This window comes from Heterodontus francisci, chromosome 21 (genome assembly GCF_036365525.1).
Source record: "Heterodontus francisci isolate sHetFra1 chromosome 21, sHetFra1.hap1, whole genome shotgun sequence".
Lineage (NCBI taxonomy): Eukaryota > Metazoa > Chordata > Chondrichthyes > Heterodontiformes > Heterodontidae > Heterodontus > Heterodontus francisci.
In genome coordinates this window covers 76,869,323-76,891,151 of record NC_090391.1, presented here as the reverse complement: position 1 = coordinate 76,891,151, position 21,829 = coordinate 76,869,323, and the positions used below count along the sequence as shown (strand labels likewise).

Here is a 21,829-nt window from a genome sequence, read left to right as displayed (position 1 = left end):
TCTCCATTGTTTCATCAAAGAACTCCATCATGTTTACCTCACCACCACCTCTCTCCACTCCTGCACTATTGTTAAATTATCAGACTGATTATCCGACATCCAGTACTGGATGAGCAGAAATTTCCTCCAATTAAATATTGGGAAGACTGAAGTCATACTTTTTACTCCCCACTCTAACTCTGTTCCTTTGCTATTGATTCCATCCCTCTCCCTGGTAACAGTCTGAGATTCATACGGTCTATTTACAACTTTGGTGTCAAATGTGACCACTAAATAAGGTTCCAACCTCATTTTCAGGATATCATTACAACCGCTATTTCCATCTCAGTAACAGCGCCCGACTTCACCCCGTCTCAGCCCATCTGCTGCCGAAAACTCATTCCTGCCTGCGTCATCTCTAGATTTGATTGTCCCAACTCACTCCTGGCTGATCTCCCACATTCTGCTCTCTGTAAACTTGAGATCATTCAATACTCTGCTGCCCAGGCCTTAGCTCACACCAACTCCCGTTCATCTATCACTGACCAGCATTGGCTCCCAGCCAAGCAATGCCTTGATTTTAAAATTCTCATCCTTGTTTTCAGATGCCTCCATGGCCTCGCCTCTCCCTATCTCTGCAACCTCATCCAGCTTCACGACCCACCGAGATATCTGTGCTCCTCTAATTCTGGCCTCTTGTGTATCCCTGATTTTAATCACCGCACCACTGGCGGCCGTGCCTTCAGCTGACAGGGCCCCAAGCTCTGAAATATCCTCCCTACACCTCTCTGCCTCTCCACCTGGCTTTCCTCCTTTAAGACACTTCTTAAAACCTACCTCTTTCACTAGGCTATTGTTCATCTGACCTAATACCTCCCGTTGCGTCTCAGTGTCATACTGTGCTTCATAATGCTCCTGTGAAGCATCTTCAGATGTTTTATGACGTTAAAGGCACTATATAAATATAAGTTGTTGATGTTGAAGTTTGCCAGACAGCATTTGTCATTAGCATATCGATGTTGCTCACTGGTTATTATCCCCTGTTTTTCCAAGCAACAAATCTTTTTTTTTCTCCTGGATTGTCCCCTCCAGAAATTTCTCCAATAGTGTATCAAGGGTAATACAGTAACCATTGGGGAATTTGAATTTACATAGAGACTCGGTAAACTTTGTTGGTACGACTGTTGTGTGGGACAAATTCTTGGATTGTATCCGAGATGACGTTCTGGAGCAATACGTTGAGGAAACAACTCGGGAATATATTAAATCTAGTATTGTGCAATGAAAAAGGGCTAATTAATAATCTTATTTTAAAGGATCCTTTAGGAAAGAGTGACCATGAAATGATGGAATTTTACATTAATTTTGAAAGTGATGCAGTTCAAGCAGAATCTAGAGTCTTAAATCTCAGCAAAGGAAACTATGAAGGGATGAGGGGCAAATTGGTTATTGTCACGGCAACTGTTTTGATGAATTAATTTTCTTCAATCCATTGGATGCAGATCTGAATTAAAATTTTTGGAAGAAATTTAAGAGGGGAAAGATGAAGGATGACTTTGCTAGCAGCTTCGGGTGGCCATCAAATTTGCAACATTGCATCCTGCATTGCAAGGCATGTGAGGTGGAGATGAAATGGCTGCTCAACCCAGCAAGAACCAAGACTTAGGAGGTTTAGCAATGAGAGAAACACTGCTACCATGTTTGAATCAGTGGGTGAATGTCACGTGACAAACATCTCCCCATCTGTGGTTTTAACCTTATGGTTAAAGGATAGATTGGAATGTTACAACAATGGGTCAGCATCTGAGAACAATAGATTTGAATGTTACAACAATGGGAAGGAGTTTATCCTCAGATCTTTCATGATCTTTCTACATATTATGATTGGTTCTCATTAGACTTTCGGAACTATCGCGCACTTCAGATTGTTCAATATATTTACTATCCCATCCTGTCTATTATTGGTGCCCAGTGTAAGTCTCTCTATCCAGCTATTAATTCTATAAATCATGGTTAAATGCATTACTGCTCTTGTAATGTACTCCACCTTCCTTGCTGCTGTTGTTATTCCTGGTGAATATCTCCAGCTGTTAGCTCCATAAACCATTGCCAATGGTATTACAGTTCTTGTCATTTTCTTCCTATGCCTCGCTGTTGCTGCTGTCTCTATTTCCAGCTAGGAGATCTGTAAACCCTGTTTCATTGAAATATTTTCCTGCAATGTAAGTTTTGGGAAGACGTAAGCCAGTGTCATTGGCCACCATCAAAAACTACATCCGCTATCTGTGAAACACATACCCTACCCTGGCCAATGTCTGAGGCTGAACCAGACAGCTTGCAACTTCTGTGTTCTATTTTGACCTGAGCTGAGTTCATCTCCACATTCTCTCCATCACCAAACCTGCCTACTACCACCTCTGTAATATCACCCATCTCCACCTCTGCCTCAGCCCATCTGCTGCAAAAACAATCATCCGTGCCTTTGTTAAACCACACTTGACTATTCCAATTCTTTCCTGGTCACCCTTCGAGTTATAAACCTCCGTAAACCACAGTCCATCCAGAACACTGCTGCCTGTATCCTAACTCACAACAAATCCCGATCACACATCATCCCTGTGCTCACTGATCTGCATTGGCTCCCGCTCTGGCAGCAGCTTAACTTTAATATTCTCATTCTTGTGTTTGAATCCCTCCATGGCCTCACCCCTCCAATTAATCCCATTCCCCTACACATTACCATATTCCGGAAAATCTTGCACCTTCAATCTTTTCCCAAATCACCTTCTAAACTGAATTTCTTTCCGTGCATATCTCTTCCTGGCTGCGAATTTCGGTTCAACAGCCCAACTGGTGCTGATGGTATGGAAACTGCGATCAATAAAATGATATGAACCACAGAGCCAGGCACTTCCAGTGTGGCCAGCACAGTACGCCATGCTGCACAGGGCTCGAGTGTGGCCAGCACAGTACCCCATGCTGGACAGGGGTCTAGTGCTGTCAGCACAGTGCTGCAAGTGGGGCAGGGCTCGAGTGTGGTCAGCACAGTACCCCATGCTGCACAGGGCTCGAGTGTGGCCAGCACAGTACCCCATGCTGGACAGGGCTCCAGTGTGGTCAGCACATGCCCCATGCTGGACAGGGCTCCAGTCTGGTCAGCACAGTGCTCCATGCTGGGCAGGGCTCTAGTGCTGTCAGCACAGTGCCGCATGCGGGGCAGGGCTCGAGTGTGGTCAGCACTGTACCCCATGCTGCACAGGGCTCCAGTGTGGTCACCACAGTACCCCATGTTGGTCTGCCTCCAGTGTGGTCAGCACAGAGCCACATGCTGGGCAGGTCTCGAGGGAAATCATCGCAGTGCCCCATGCGTGACAGGGCGCTACTGTGGTCAGCACAGTGTCCCATGCGTGACAGGGCTCCAGTGTGGTCAGCACAGTGTCCCATGCGTGACAGGGCTCCAGTGTGGCCAGCACAGTGTCCCTTGCCAGGCAGGGCTCTAGTGTGGTCAGCACAGTACCACATGCTGGCAGGGCGCTAGTGTGGCCAGCACAGTGTCCCTTGCCAGGCAGGGCTCTAGTGTGGTCAGCACAGTGCCCAATGCGGCGCTGGGCTCTACTGTGGTCAGCACAGAGCCCCATGCTGGGCAGGGCTCCAGGGGTCAGCAAAGTGCCACATGCTGGGCAGGGCTCGAGTGTGGTCAGCACAATAATCTATGCTGGACAGGGCTCTACTGTGGTCAGCGCACTATCCCTTGCTGGGCAGGGCTTTAGTGTGGTCTGCAGAGTGCCCCATGCTGGACAGGGCTCTACTGTAGTCAGCGCACTATCCCTTGCTGGGCAGGGCTTTAGTGTGGTCAGCGGGTGTCGCATGCTGGGCAGGGATCTAGTGTGGTCAGCACAGCGTCCCATGCTGGGCAGGGATCTAGTGTGGTCAGCACTGTGCCCCATGTTGGGCAGGGATCTCGTGTGGTCAGCAAAGGGCCCCATGCTGGGCATGGATCTAGTGCGGTCAGCACAGTGCCTCATGCTGGGCAGGGTTCTATTGTAGTCAGCACAGTGCCCCATGCTGGACTGGGTGCTAATGTGTTCAGGACTGTGCCCCATGCTCTGCAGGTCTCTCGTGTGGTCAGCGCAGTGCCCCATGCTGGCAAGGCTCGAGTGCCATCAGCACCGTGGCCCATGCTGTGTAGGGCTCTAGTGTGACCAGCACAGTGCCCCACTTAGGAGATGGCTCTGGTGTGCTCAGCATAGTGCCCCATCTGGGCAGGGTTCTAGTGTGGTCAGCACAGTGCCCCACGCTGGACAAGGCTCCAGTGTGGTCAGCACAGGGCCCCATTCTGGGCAGAGATCTAGTGTGGTCAGCAATGTGCCGCATGCTGGGCAGGGTTCTGGTATGGTCAGTACATTGTCCCAAACTGGTCAGTGCTCTAGTGTGGTCAGCACAGTGCCGCACATGGGCAGGGTTTATTATGGACAGCACAGTGCCCCATGCTGGACATGGCTCCACTGGGGTCAGCACAGTGCCCCATGCTGGGCACGGTACTTGTGCGGTCAGTACAGTGCCACCTGCTGGGCACGGTTCTACTGTCGTCAGCACAGTGTACCTTGCTGGGCAGGGCTCTCGTGTGGTCAGCACAGTGTTCCATTCTTGATCGGGATCTGGTGTGGTCAGCACAGTGCCCCATGCTGGAATGGGCTCCAGTGTGGTCAGCACAGTGCTTCATGCTGGGCAGGGCTCAAATGTGGTCAGCACAGTGCCCCATGCTTGACAGGGCGCTTGTGCAGTCAGCACTGGGCCCCATGCTAGACAGGGCTCTAGTGCGGCCAGTATAGTGACCCATGCTGCGTACACCTCTGGGGCGCTCAGTACAGTGCCCCGTGTTCGGCAGCGATCTAGTGTGGTCAACACACTGTCCCATGCTGGACAGGGCTTTAGAGTGCGCTGCACAGTGCCCATGCTCGACAGGGCTCTGGTGTGTTCAGCACAGTGCCCCATGCTGGAACGGTTCTAGTGTGGTCAGCACAATGCCCCATGCTGAACAGGGCTCAACTGTGTTCAGAACATTGCCCCAAACTGGGCAGGGTTCAATTGTAGTTAGCACAGTGCCCCATGCTGGGCGGGGCTCTAGTGTGGTCAGTCCAGTTTCCCATTCTGGGCAGGTCTCTAGTGTGGTCAGCACAGTGCCACACGCTGGGCACGAGTCTCGTGTCGTCATCACAGTGCCCCCTGCTGGGCAGGGGTCTAGTATGGTCAGACCATTGCCCCAAACTGGACTGTGTTCTTGTGTGGTCAGCACAGTGTCCCATGCTTGGCAGGCCTCTCGTGTCGTCAGAACATTGCCCCGAAACTGGACAGGGTTCTTTCGTGGTCAGCACAATGCCCCATGCTGGGCAGGTCTTTCGTGTGATCAGCACAGTGCCCCACGCTGGGAAGGGCTCTAGTACGGTCTGCACAGTGCTCCATGCTGGACAGTGCTCCAGTACGGTCTGCACAGTATCCCATGCTGGGCAGGGATCTAATATGGTCAGAACATTGCCCCAAACTGGGTAGGGTTCTCGTGTAGTCAGCGCAGTGCCCCCTACTGGGCAGGGCTCTTGTGTGGTCAGTACAGTGTCCCACTCTGGGCAGGTCTCTAGTGTGGTCAGCACTGTGCCCCATGCTGGAAAGGACTCTAGTACTGTCTGTACAGTGCTGCATGCTGGACAGTGCTCTAGCACGGTCTGCACAGTACCCCAAACTGGGCAGGGTTCCAGTGTAGTCAGCACAGTGCCCCATGCTAGACAGGGCGCTAATGTGGCCAGTCCAATGCCCCATGCTGGGCAGGGCTCTAGTGTCGTCAGCACAATGCCCTATGCTGGACAAGGCTCCAGTGTGGTCACCACATTGTCCCATTCTGGGCAGGTCTGTAGTGTCGTTCTCACATGTCCCATGCTGGGCAGGGCTCTAGAGTAGTCAGCACAGTGGTCCATGCTATGTATGTCTCCAGTGTGGTCAGCACGTGCCCCATGCTGGGCAGGGCTATAGTGAGGTCAGAAAAGTGCCGCATGCTGGACAGGGCTCTAGTGTGGTCAGCACAGATTCGCATGCTGGACAGTCTGGATGGTTAGAATCTTTTTCCCAGGGAGAAAGAGTCAGTTGCTAGGAGACATTGGTTTAAGGTGAGAGGGGCAAAGTTTAGAGGGTATGTGCGAGGCAATTTCTTTACACAGAGAGTGGTGAGTACCTGGAACTTGCTGCCGGGTGGGGGGGGGGGGGGTGGGGCGTGGTGGAAGCAGGTACGATAATGACGTTTAAGATGCATCATGCCAAATACATGAAAAGGATGGGAATAGAGGGATACGGTCCCTGGAAATGCAGAAGTTTTAAGTTTCGGCAGGCATCAAGATCGGCGCAGGCTTGGAGGGCCGAATGGCCTGTTCTTGTGCTGTACTGTTCTTTGTTCTTTGTTCTTTGTATGTCTTCTCCACTTCGTTGCCACTTTCAGTGACCTGTGGACCTGTATGCCTAATCTCTCTGCCTGTCAATGCTCCTCAGGGTACTGCCATTTACTGTACACTTCCCACCTGAATTAGACCTTCCAAAATGCATTACCTCTCATCTGTCCGAATTAACCTTCAGCTGCCATTTCTCCGCCCAAGACTCCAACCAATCTACATCCTGCTGCATCCTCTGACAATCCTCATCATTATCCGCAACTCCACCAACCATTGTGCCATCCACAAACTTACTAATCAGACCAGCTACATTTTCCTCCAAATCATTTATATGTGCTACAAAGAGAAAAGGTCCCAGCATTGATCACTGCGGAACACCACTAGTCACAGCCCTCCATTCAGAAAAGCACCCTTCCACTGCTACCCTCTGTCTTCTATGACCGAGCCAGTTCTGTATCCATCTTGCCAGCTCACTTCTGATCCCGTGTGACTTCAAATTTTGCACTAGTCTGTCATGAGGGATCTTGTCAAAGGCTTTATTGAAGTCCATGTACACAACATCTACTGCCCTTCCTTCATCAATCATCTTCGTCACTTCCTCAAAAAACTTAATCAAATTAGTGAGACACGACCTCCCCTTTACCAAACCATGCTGCCTCTCGCTAATAAGTTCATTTGTTTCCAAATGGGATTAAATCCTGTCCCGGAAAATCCTCTCCAACAATGCCCCGACCACTGACGTCAGGCTCATCGGCCTGTAATTTCCTGGATTATCCTTGCTACCCTTCTTGAACAAAGGAACATCATTGGCTAATCTCCAGTCCTCTGGGACCTCACCTATAGCCAATGAGGATACAAAGATTTATGTCAAGGCCCCAGCAATTTCCTCTCTTGCCTCCCTCAGTATTCTGTGGTAGTTCCCATCAGGCGTTGAGGACTTATCTACCTTAATGTTTTTCAAGACACCCAACACCTCCTCCTTTTTGATAACGACATGAGCCAGACTATGTACACTCCCGTCCCTAGACTCATCATTCCTTGGTGCAAAGTATTCATTTAGTACCTCGCCCATTTCCTCTGGCTCCACACATAAATTATCTCCTCTGTCCTTGAGTGGGCCAACCCTTTACCTGGCTACCCTCTTGCTCTTTATATACGTATAAGAAGCCTTGGGATTTTCCTTAATCCTGTTTGCCAATGACTTTTCATGACCCCTTATAGCCCTGCTGATTCTTTGCTTAAGTTTCTTCCTACTTTTTTTATATTCCTCAAGGGCTTCGTCTGTTCCCAGCCTTCTAAGCCCTTACGAATGCTTCCTTTTGCTTTTCAACTGGTCTCACAATATCCCTCGTTATCCAAGGTTCCAGAAAACTGCCAAACTTATCCTTCTTCCTCACAGGAACATGACATTCCTGGATTCTAATTAACTGACGTTTGAAGGTCTCCCACACGTCCGATGTTGATTTACCCTCAAACAGCCGCCCCTACCTAAATTCTTCCGTTCCTGTCTAACATTGTAATAATTAGCCTTCCACCAACTTAGCACCTTCACACCAGGATTACTCTTATCCTTATCCACAAGTCACTTAAAACTTACAAAATTATGGTCACTGTCCCCAAAATGCTCCCCTACTGTATCTTCGACCACCTGGCCGGGCTCATTCCCCAATACCAGGACCAGTACGGCCCCTTCCATGTTTGGACTATCTACATCAGATATACAGACTCATATGCACAAACAGAATCAGACAGACAGAAACACACAGCGATCATGCCCCAGGCACTGAGTCAGACAGATTTACAAACTCATGCACACAGACACAAGACACACACATACACACACACACACACACACGCACACACACTAATCACACCCCAGGCGCTGAGACACAGTGATATACAAACACTCATACACAAACACAGAACCAGACAGAGAAATAGAGACCCAAACACAGACACACCAACACACGTACCCCGATCTGACGCCAGGCGCTGAGCCAGACAGATATACAAACTCATACACACAAACAGAGACAGACAGAGAGAAACACAAAGCAATCAGACCCCATTCACTGAGCCAGACAGCTGTACAAACTCAAACACGCAAACACACACAGACAGGCACACCGATTCGTCCTCAGGCACTGAGCCAGACAGATATACAAACAAGCAGACAGACAGACACAGACAGACACACACATACACATACACAAACACGGACATTGATCAGACCCAAAGCACTGAGATAGACAGAGCAACATCGAAGGCCGTAATGCGCTGCAATGTTCTAATGTTCTAATCTAATCTATTTGCAAACACAGGAACACACACACACACACACACACACACACACACACACACACACACACACACACACACACACACACACACACACACACACACACACACACACACACGCTCCGATCAGATCCCAGGTATTGAGCCAGACAGATGCACAAACACGCAGAGACAAAGCACACACGTACGCGCACGCGCGTGCACGCACACATACAAGCACAAACATACTCCGATCAGATCCCAGGCACTGAGCCAGACAGATATACCAACATACAGACACAAAAACAGACACATACAGACAAACAGTCTGGGAAGGCGGTGGCGTAGTGGTATTATCACTGGACTAGTAACCGAGAGACCCAGGATACTTCTCTGTGCACATGGTTTCAAATCGCACCACAGCAAAAGGTGGAATTTGAATTTAATTAATAAATATGGAATAAATAAAAGCCAGTCTAATGATGGCCATAAAACCATTTTCATTGTTATAAAAACCCATCTGGTTCACTAATGTCCTTTAGGGAAGGAAATCTGCTGTCCCTACCTGGTCTGGCCTACATGAGACTCCAGACCCACAGCAATGTGGTTAATTCTTACATGCACTCTGAAATGGCCTAGCAAGCCACTCAGTTGTATCTAACCGCTATAACGTGTAGAAAAAGGAATGAAACTGGACGGACCACCCAGCATCGACCTAGGCACTGGAAACGACAATGGCAAACCCAGCCCTGTCGACCCTGCAAAGTCCTCCTTATTAACATCTGGGGGCTTGTGCCAAAGTTTGGAGAGATGTCTCACAGACTGGTCAGGCAACAGCCTGACATAATCATACGCACGGAATCATACCTTACAGACAATGTCCCAGCCGCTGCCATCACCATGCCCGGGTTTATCCTGTCCCACCGGCAGGACAGACCCACCTGAGGTGGTGGCACAGTGGTATACAGTAGGGAGGGAGTTGCCCTGGGAGTCCTCAACATCGACTCTGGACCCCATGAAGTCTCATGGCATCAGGTCAAACATGGGCAAGGTAACCTCCTACACTTACCATCTAGCGCCCTCCCACAGCTGATGATTCAGTACTCCTCCATGTTGAACACCACTTGGAGAAAGCACTGAGGGTGGCAAGGGCACAAGATGTACTCTGGGTGGGGAACGTCAATGTCCATCACCAAGAGTGGCTCGGTTGCACCACTACTGACCGCGCTGGCCGAGTCCTAAAGGACATAGCTGCTAGATTGGTTCTGCGGCAGGTGGTGGAGCAAGCAACACGAGGGAAAAACATGTTTGACATCGTCCTCACCAATCTGCCAGCCACAGATGCGTCTGTCCATGACAGTATTGGTAGGAGTGACCACGGCACAGTACTTGTGGAGACGAAGTTCGGCCTTCACATTGAGGATAACGCCCATCGTTTTGTGTGGCACTACCACATTGCTAAATGGGATAGATTTCGACCAGATCTAGCAATGCACAACTGGACATCCATGAGGCGCTGTGGGCCATCAGCAGCAGCAGAATTGTACTCAAACACAATCGGCAACCTCATGGCCCGGCATAACTCCCACTCTACCATTATCATCAAGCCAGGAGACCAACCCTGGTTTCATGAAGAGTGCAGGAGGGCATGCCTGGAGCAGCACTAGGCATAACTCAAAATCAGGTGTCAACCTGGTGAAGCTACAACTCACATGCTCCCTCTCTCTTACATACAAACTGTTTCTTTCAGATACACAGATGCTCGGTCTACCAAACACGCACATAATATCTCTCCCTCACACACACACGCACGCGCTCACTCCCACACACAAACACACATAAATGCTGTCTCTCTCTCACAGACAGATGCTGTCTCACTCTTTAAACACAGACATAAACGCTCTCACACACACACATACACACACATGCTCTTGCTCTCTCACACACACTCTCTCACACACACACGCTCTCTCCACCCCCAACACACACACGCTCTCTCTCACACACACACACTCTCTCCATCACACACGCAGACATTCTCTGTCTCTCATAGTCACACACACACATCTCTCTCTATCACACACACACACACACAAACACACAGGCACTCTTCCTCACACACACGCGTTCTCTCTCGCGCACACACTCTCCTTCACTCCCACACACGCACTGTCCTTCACTCCCACACACGCACTCTCTCTCACACACGCATGCTCTCTCTCCCACACCCACGCTCTCTTACACACACATTATCTCTCTCACTCTCTCACCCGCTCTCTCTCTCACACGCACTCTCCCTCACACACACACATGCTCCCTCACACACACACGCTGCCTCTCACACGCACACAGACGCTCACACGCACACAAACGCTCACACACACGCTCTCTTTCACACACACAGCCTCCCTCTCACAGACACCCACACGTACACACACTCTCTCTCACACACATGCTCTTCGACGCACAAATACGCTCTCTGACACACACAAACACACACACTACACACACACTCTCTCACACACATGCATACACTCGCCCCACAACCACAGATTCCCTCTGACACACACACACACTCTCTGACACACACGCACGCTCTCTGACACACACACACTATCTTTCTCTCTCTCCCTCACACACACGCGCATTCTCTCGCTCACACACACAAACACACACACACACACACACTCTCACACAGACACACACGCACCCTCTCTCTCTCACACACATACAAGCTCTCTCTCGTGCACACACACACACAGACACACACGCACACACGTACTCTCTCAGACACACACGCTATCTCACACACAAGCGCGCTCTCTCTCACACACGCGCTCTGTCTCTGTCTCTGTCTCTGTCTCTGTCTCTGCCTCTCTCTCTCACACACACATACACACACACGCTCTCTCAGACACACACACTGTCTTTCTCTCTCAAACATACTCTCTCTCTTTCTCTCAAACACACAAACCTTCCCTCTCTCTCTCACGCACACACTCTCATCTCACACACATTCACGCTCTCTCTCTGACACACACTCTCTCTCTCTCACACACACACACGCTCACTTTCAAGCACACACACTCTCTCTCCCTCGAACACACACTCTCTCACACGCACACACGCTCTCTCTCTCTCACACACACACGCTGACACACAAACGCTCTTTCTGTCTCTCATACGCATACTGTATCTCTCTCTCTCTTTCTCTCTCTCACACACACGCTCTCACACATACACACACGCTCTCTTTCTCTCTCTCACACACACATACACACACATGCTCTCTCACACACACACACACACACGCACACACACGCTCTCTTTCTCTCTCTCACAAACATACGCACACACATGCTCTCTCTCTCACACACACGCTCTCTCTCACACACATACACACACACACACACACACATATGTGCTGTCTCTCTCTCACACACACTCTCTCTCTCAAACACACACACACGCACACACACACACACACACACTGTCTCTCTCACACACACACACTCACTGTTGTACAAACACACATAATCCATGTTTCACACACACGCGCTCTGTCAGTAGCACACACTCTCTCACACGCAAGCACACACATGTTCTTTCTCTCTCTCTCACACACACACACACACACACATGCTCTCTCTCCGTCAGTCACACACACCTTCCATCTCTCTCTCACACACAACCCTCTCTCTCTCTCGCTCTCTCTCTCACACACACACAAGCTCTCTGTCTCTCTCACACACACGCACTCTCTCTCACACGCACACTCTCTCACGCACACACGTTCTCTACCCCCAACACACACACGCTTTCTCTCTCTCACACACACACACGCTCGCTCGCACACACACACACTCTCCCACAGACACACACGTGCTCTTTCTCGCACACACACATATGCACACACATGCTCTCTTTCACACACACGCTCCTTCACAGACATACATACACGCTGTCTCTCTCTCAAACATTGTCCATCTCAGACACAGGCAAACATACATTGTCTCACCCACACACACTCTTTCTCTCACACACACTCTCTCTCTCACACACACACGCGCTCTCTCTCTCACAGACACACTCTCACACACACACACACGCTATCTCTCACACGCACACACGCTATCTCTCACAGACACACGCTCTCTCTCACACACACGCTCTCTCTCTCTCACACACGCACGTTCTCTCTCTCTCACACGCAGACACACATGCTCTCACGCACACACACGTGCTGTCGCTCGCACGCACACACACACACTCTCACACACACACACACGCTCTCTCAGACACAGACACACACGCACGCTCTCTCAGACACAACAACACATTTTCTGTCTCAAACGCAAACACAAGGTGTCTCTCACACACGCACGCTGACATACAAACGCTCTTTCAGTCTCTCAAACGCATACTCTTTCTCTCTCTCTCACACACACACGCTCTCACACAGACACACACCCTCTCTCTCTCGCACACATACACACACACGCTCTCTCTCTCACACACACACGCTCTCTGTATCTCTCTCACACACACACACGCACTCTCTCTCATACACCCTCTCTCCCACACACACGCTCTCTCTAACCCCAACACACACACGCTGTCTCTCTCTCACACACACAGACACACGTTCTCTTTTTCTCTCTCTCACACACGCACTCACTCTCCCTCACACACACTCTCTCAGACACATACGCAGACACACATACTCTCTCTCACACACACGCACTCTCTCTGAGAAATACACACAAACACTCTTTCTGTGTCTCACTCGCGTACTCTCTCCTTCTCTCTCACAAACACACGTACGCACACACAAGCTCTCTTTCACTCTCTAACATAAACAAACGCACACACGCGCTCTCTCTCTCACACACACATTCATTCTCTCTCTCAGACAGACATATACACACATGCAGACACACAAGCTGCCTCTCTCTCACAAACTCTCTCTCTCTCTCAAAAGCACTCACTCTCTCTCAAGCACACTCACTTTCTCTCACGCACACACTGTCTCTCTACCCCTCTCGCTCTCTCTCTGTTCCTCTCTCTCTCTCTCTTTCTCTCTCTCACTCACACACACGCACACACACACTGTCTCTCTCACACACACACGCGCTCTCTCAGAGACACATACACTCTCTCACACACTAACACACACATGCTCTTTCTCTCTCTCTCTCACACACACAGATACCTTTTCTCTCAAACACACACACTCTCTCCCCCACAGACACAGGCTCTCTCTCACACACACACACGCTCTCGCTCACACAGACACAGACACTCGATGTCTTACTCTCACTCACACATACACACACGCTTTCACTCACACACACTCAAAAGCTCTCTCACGCACACACATATGCACACGCTCTCTCTCAGAAACACATGCACACGCGCAGACACACACGCAGACACAGACACACACATGCTCTCCCAAAGACACACTCACGCTCGCCATCATATACACCCTCTTTCTCTGGCACATATACACACATTCATTCTCTCAGACAGACACAGTCTCTCAGACGCACACTGTCTCTCAGACACACACACGCACACACAAGCTCACTCTCTCCCACACTCTCTCACTCACACATACACTCTCTCTCAGACGCAAACACATGCACACACTCTTTCTCACACACACGCACCTTCTCTCTCAGACGCACACACACACGCGCTCTCCCTCTCACACACAAACACGCTCTCAATCTATTTTACATACACACAGTCTCTCAATCTCTCTCTCTCAAACACACACACACATCCTCTGTTCTTCATACACAAACACACACACGCGCTCTCAGATACACACACACGCTCTCTCTCCCTCTCTCTCTCACACATACTCTCTCTGATACACACACATGCTCTCTCTCTCAGACACACGCATGTGCTCGCTCTTTCTCTCTCTGTCAGACACACACACTCTCTCTCTCAAACACACTCTCTCTTTCTCACACACAGACATGCACACACAGACACACATACCAATACACACGCTCTCTCTCTCACAAACACGCTCTCTATCTCTGTCTCTCTCTCACACACACGCACTCTCTCTCTCTCTCTCCCCCTCGCTGTCAGTCTGTCACACACACACATAAACTCTATCTCAGGCACACACTATGTCTCACACACACGCTCACACACACGCACACTCTCACACACATACGCTCCTTCTCACTCTCACACACACACAGTCTCTCAAGCTCTCTCTCTCACACACACATACACACACGCACTCTCCCTCAAGCACAAGCACAAGCACAAACACACGCTCTCCTTCACACTCACACGCTCTTTCTCACACACACACACTCTCAATCTCACACACACACATTCTCTCTCCGCCACACACACGCAGTCTCTCAGACACACACACACATGCTCTCTCTCTCGCACACATAGTCTCTCTGTTTCGCTCACACACACTCTCTTTCACAAGCACACACACTCTCTGTTTCAGACACACACTCTCTGTTTTTCACACACGCATGCTCTCTCTCTCACACACGCACTCTCTCACACACACAAACACTAACACACGCACTCTATCACACACAATCTCTCTCTCACGCACACACACGCTCTATCTCTCCTGCATACATACTCTACCTGTCACACAAACGCACACACGCGCTCCCTCTCTCTCTTTCACACATACAAACACACACAGACACACACAAACACACACACACTCTCTCTCTCACACGCAAACATGTGCTCCCTCTTTCTCTCTCACACACACTCTCTCTCTCACATACACACACACTCTCTCTCTCACACGCATACACTCTCTCTCTCTCCAACACAGACACACACTCTCTCTATCTCTCTCACACACACACACACTCAATCTCTTTCACATACACAGTCTCTCAATCTCTCTCTCTCTCTCACACACACACACACGCTCTCGCTCTCTCTCTCACACACACATGCCCTCTCTCTGGCATACACACACGCACTGTCTCAGGCACACACATGCTCTCTCTCTCACTCACGCAGACTTTGTCTCGCACACACATGGCCTCTCCCTCACACACACACACACTCTCTATCCCTCTCTCTCTCCCTCTCTCTCTCTCTCACACACACACACACAAACATGCACGTCACACCCCAGCATTGAGACAGAATCTCGCAGTCACTTCAACATTAATCTTTCTATGCAAGAGCACCTTTGATCGATTTGCTGCCATTTGTTGCCAGAAGCTGAAAAGTAAATATTGCAGTGAGAAAACCTCGGCTGTGGTTGTGGGAACAGTGACTGTGCTGAACTGTTTAAAGAACATCTTCTGGTATTTTATGTTCACAGGTCCGCTGGCGAACGTGCCCTGGTTTTGTTTGGTAATAATGGGTGTAGAGTTCTCTCGGATCTGGGGAACAATCGAGTTCTTCCACAACATTCTAACCCCGTGTTTCCCATTTGCTATGCTGGAAATCTAATAATAGAACAGGAAATGTTGGAAATATTAAGCATGTCTGGCAGCATTTGTGGAAAGAGAAACAGAGTTTAATGTTTCAGTTCGGTGACCCTTCATCAGAACTGGGAGAGATTAGAGATGGAACCGTTTTTAATCCAGACAGGGAAAGGAGGGAGGGGGAGGATTATGATCAACATTCAGTTTATCAATTTCAATATCACCCTTTTATTATTTAATCTCTCCTGTATTCCACCGTATCACAGAACTTCTCATTTGTTCATTCAGGTCCAATCATTTTAATACATCACTGGATACAGGAACACATTTATAAATCTCAATACGTCCTCAATCAAACTGATAGCTTTGCTCCAGCCTGATGTATAATTTCTCTGTTTATTTCCCTTCCTCACAGTTAACTTGCTGACGATTGGGATCCTGTCTCGGGGAAAGTGCGGTCTCTCCAAATGTGTCACTCTCTACCTGGTGGCCATGTCAGCGGCGGATCTACTGGTCATTATCCTGGACCTGATATTGAGGCACATTCCCATTGTTTATCAGGAACAATTTCTGTTCCTGGTCGTGTATTACATCCACGTGTGTAATATCCACGCTGTCCTGCTGAACGCAGCCACAGACTGTTCTGTCTGGTTCACCGTCACTTTCACCTTTGATCGATTTGTGGCCATTTGTTGCCAGAAGCTGAAAAGTAAATATTGCAGTGACAAAACGGCTGCTGTGGTTGTGGGAACAGTGACTGTGCTGAGCTGTTTAAAGAACATCCTCTGGTATTTTATGTTCACAGGTTGGTATTCGCTGGCGAGCGTCCCCTGGTTTTGTTTGCCAATAATGGGTGTAGAGTTCTCTAGGGTCTGGGGAACAATCGAGTTCCTCCACAACATTCTAACCCCGTGTATCCCATTTGTGCTGATTCTGCTGCTCAACGCTCTCACCATCAGGCATATTTTAGTGAGCAGCAGAGGGCGCAGGAGACTCCGGGCTCACAACAGTGGGGAGAGTCGCAGAGACCCAGAGATGGAGGGTCGAAGGAAATCCATCATTTTACTGTTAGTTATCTCGGGGAATTTCATCCTGTTGTGGGCAATGTTAATGGTGTATTCTATATGGTACCGGATGCGATATTTGGGGTTTCGGTCTGTTCATCTACCTGATTTTCTGATGGAATTGGGCTTCATGCTACAGCTCCTAAGTTGCTGCACAAACACTGCGATTTACGCAGTGACCCAGACTCTGTTCAGAGAGCAGTTGAAGAATGTGCTGAAATATCCCTTCACTGCAATTGTTAAATTTATTCAATGATCAGAGGAGGGAACGGGGCCTGTCATCATGGAGACAGAGCGGGGGCAGAACCAGTCATCATGGAGACAGAGCGGGGGCGTGGCCTTTCAAAATGGAGGCAGAGCGGGGGCGGGGCCTGTCACCATGGTGACAGAGCGGGACGGGGCTTTTCACCATGCAGACTGAACGGGGTGGGGCCTGCCACCATGATCACTGCGGGGGCGCGTCCAGTTTCCCGGTGACGGAGTAGTGGGGGCGGGTCCTGTTTCCCCGGTGACGGACGAGTGGGGGCCGGCCTATTTCCCCGGTGATGAAGGTGTGAGGGCGGCGCCTGTTTCATTTTGTGATGGAGAACTGGGGCGGAGCCTGTTTCCCATGGTGACGGTGGAGTGGGGACGTGGTCTGTTTCCCATATGACGGAGGATTGGGTCGGGGCCTGTTTCCATGGTGACAGGAAGCTGCAGTCAGAATCTTTCTGATTCTTTTCTTATCTTTATAATCATGATAATTATTTGTAACTCTTTATAATCATTTATAAACATTTACAGACTTTTATAACTTTTATAAACTGTTTAGAATTCTTCCTAACACTTTGTAAATCTTTATAATCCTTTATGATTGTTTGTGATTAATTATCTTTTGAGCTTTATTCTTATTTATAACCTGTTACATTCACTGCCGTACACTGAAAACATTGAAAATGATCGCCGCGGATTGCTCTCATTTCAAACAGATCACAGTGCACGTCATTCAAAATGGCCACAGGACATATCACTTAAAATGGCCGCTGTGCAAGTGCCATGAAACAGCCACACCGAATATCACTTAAAATGGTCGCACAACAGATCACTTAAAATGTTTCCATTGCAAGTCACTGACAATGGCCACAATACATATCACTTACAATGGCCACAATACGCATCACTTAAAATGCCCGATGTGCAAGAGACAGTTCGAAGCAGGCCTGTGATAATCGCAGTTGGAGTGGTACAGAGACTCAATCACACACCAGGAAATGGCCAATTCAAACCAAGCCTTTGATAAAAACAGCTGGATTGGTACTGAGTCCTAATCACAACCAGGAAAGGGCCTGTATAGCCTGGCCTGCGGCAACCCCAGCTTGAACGGTACTGAGCCCTACTCACACACCAGCAAAGTGCCAATTCTAATCAGGCCTCTGTTAACCCCATGTGGAGTGGTACTGAGCCCACTTCAAAGAGAAAGCAAGGGACAGTCCGAACCAGGCCTCTGTTAATCCCAAGGGCAGTGGTACTGAGAGCCACACAAATAAAAATGTAGTTCCAGTCTAACCAGGTCTTTATTAATCCCAGTTGGAGTGATACTGTGTTCCACTTACGCTCCTGCATAGAGCCAAATAATACCAGGCCTGTTTCAATCCTAGTTGAAGTGGTACTGAGACCCACTCAAACACCAGGAATGTTCCAATTCATACCAGAGCTGTGTGAATACCAAATGGAGTGTTACTGAGTCCAACTCACTCACCAGCAAAGTGTCAAGTATAATCAGATCTGTGTTTATCCCATTTGGAGTGGTATTCAATCCCACGCACAAACCATAAAATGGCCAGTTCAAGCCAGGCCCTTGTTAATCCCTGCTGGAGTGATGCTGAGTCCAACTCATACAACAGGAAACGTCCAATCAAACAAAGCCTGTTTCAATCCCAGTTGGACTGGCACTATGTCCCACTCACACGCAAGGAAACGGCCGATTCAAAACTGAAGTGTATCAATCCCAGTGGGACTGGTACTGAGTCCCTCTCACAATCCAGGATGGAGCCAAAGAAAACGAGGCCTGTTTTATTCCCTGCTGGAGTGGTACTGAATCCCACCCACACAACAGCAAATGGCCAATGTAATCCAGGCCTTTATTAATCCCAGTTGAATTGGTACTGAGTCCCACTCACAAACTCGTAAAGAGTCAATATAAATCAAGAGTTTGATAACCCCAGCTGGAGTGGTACTGAGTTGCACTGACAGACCAGTAAAGAGCCAATTTAAATCAGGCCATTGCTAATCCCAGCTGGAGTAGTACTGAACCCAACTCACACACCACGGAAGGTCCTGTTCAAACAAAGCCAGTTATAATCCCAGTTGAAGAGGTACTGAGCCCCACTCATACGCCAGGAAAGTGCCAATTCAATCCAGGCCTCTATTATTTCCAGCTGGAGTGGAACTGAGTCCCACTCACACACCAGGAAATAACCAATTCAATCCAGGCCTCTAACAATACCACTTGGCATGGTACGGAGACCCACTCACACACCAGAAGAGGGCCTATTCAATCCAGGCCTCCATTAATACCGTTTGGAGTGGTACTCAGTCCCACTCACACACTAGGTAAGGGCAAATTCACCCAGGCCTGTCTTGATCCCAGTTGGAATAGTACTGAGTCCCACCCACACACCAGGAAAGAGCCAATTTAAACTATGTCTTTGCTAACCCCATTTGGAATTGTTCTGAGTCACACTCACATACCAGGAAAAGTCCAATTCGAACCAGGCATGGTTTAATCCCAGCTGGTGCGGTACTGACTCCAACTCAAATCCAGGAAAGGGCCAATTCAACCAGGCCTGTGTCAATCCCAGTTGGAATGGTGCTGAGTCCCACTCACATACCAGGAAAGATGCATTTCGAACCAGTCCTAGTTTAATCACATTTGGAATGGTACTGAGTCCCACTCACATGCAAGGAAAGGGCAATTCAAAACAGAAGTTTGTTAATCCCAGTGGGATTGGTACTGAGCCCCACTCACGCTCCAGGAGGCAGCCAATGTAATCCAGGTCCTTTTTAACCCCAGTGGAGTCCCACTCACAAACGAAGAAATAGCCAATTTAACCCAGGCCTTTGTTAATCCCGGTTGGTCTGGTACTGAGTCACACTCACACACCAGGAATGGGGCAATTCAATGCCAGCTATTGATAATCCCAACTGGAGTGGTACTGAACCCAACTCACACACCACGAAATGTCCAGTTCAAACAAAGCCCGTTATAAACCCAGTTGGAGTGATACTGAGTCCCACTCACAGACCAGGCAAGAGCCAAAGAAAACAAGGTATATTTTAATACCAGATAAAGTGGTACTGAGACCCACTCACACACCAGGAAAGGGTCAATTCCAACCAGGCCAGCGTTAATCCCAGCTGGAATAGTAATAAGTCCCACTCCCACACAAGGAAAGAGTCAATTCAATACAGACCTCCGTTAATCCCAGTTGGAGTGGTGCTGAGACCCACTCCCACACCTGGAAAGAGTCAATTCAATACAGGCCTTTATTAATTCCAATTGGAGTGGTACTGAGACCCACACACACACCAGAATGCCAAAGAATTCAAGGTCTCTTTTAATCCCAGCTGAACTGGTACAGAATCCCACTCACACACTGAAAGTCCCAATTCAAACCAGGCTTGTGTTAATCCCAGTTTGAATGATACTGAGTCCAGCTCACACACCAGAAAATGACCAATTCAACCATGGCCTGTGTTAAACCCATTGGAGTGGTACTGAGTCCCAGTCACACACCAGGAACACAACAATTCAAAATAGACCTCTACTAACCCCAGCTGGATTGGTACTGAGTCCCACTCAAACACTGTGAAAGATCCAACGCAACGAGGCTTGTGTTATTCCCAGTTCCAATGATATTGCCAGCAACTCACACACCAGCAAAGGGCCTATTTGAAAGATGCCTGTGTTAATCCCAGCTGGAGTGGTACTGAGTCCCACTGACAGATGACTAAAGTGCCATTTCAAAGCAGACCTCTGTTATTCCCAGCTGGAGTGATACTGACTCCCACTCACACACCAGGAATGGGCGAATTCAACCAAGACTGTTTTAAAGCCCGTTGGAATGGTCCTGAGTCCTACTCACACACCAGGAATGAGCTTATTTTACCAGGCGTTTGTTAATCCCACTAGGAGAGGTACTGAGTCCCACTCACATTCCAGAAAGAAACTAGAGTCATTGCATATTTACACTCAAGACAAAGTGAAATATTTCAATGCAGAACAGACCAAGGTTTCTTCAAGTCCTCACTGCCGTCCGATGGAGGGGGAAAAAGGTTCTTCAACAGTCGAACAGTCCATAGTCTGGTTCAGTAGTTGAATTGATGCTCTTCTGTTCATGCAACGAATTTCAACAATTACAGTCCAGTCGTTGAAGGAATTGGTTGTTTTCCCATACGAAATTAACCTGGATTCAAGTTCAGAATGAAGGGAGTATAATAATTACGGTTTAAATAAACCGATAGAGAGTTCTCCTTTCCTTCAGTATATGCTGGTCCAGCTGTCTGTGTTTCTGTCAAAAGCCATTTTTTCAGCTAGTTTCAAATGTCAATCGGCAACAATGTATCTCTCGATCCTCAGCCTCTGAAT

The 21,829-nt window shown here is 48.8% G+C and overlaps 1 protein-coding gene across 1 annotated transcript in view; it reads left to right on the top strand.

Moving 5' to 3' along the window:
• Positions 1–17,458, top strand: part of LOC137381166 (probable G-protein coupled receptor 139) — a 47,531-nt gene extending 30,073 nt beyond the window's left edge. Inside the window, exon 2 of the mRNA XM_068053550.1 lies at positions 16,554–17,458. Coding sequence (XP_067909651.1) covers positions 16,554–17,458 — 905 coding nt within the window. The remainder of the gene's footprint in view (positions 1–16,553) is intronic.
• The last annotated feature ends 4,371 nt before the right edge of the window (positions 17,459–21,829 follow it).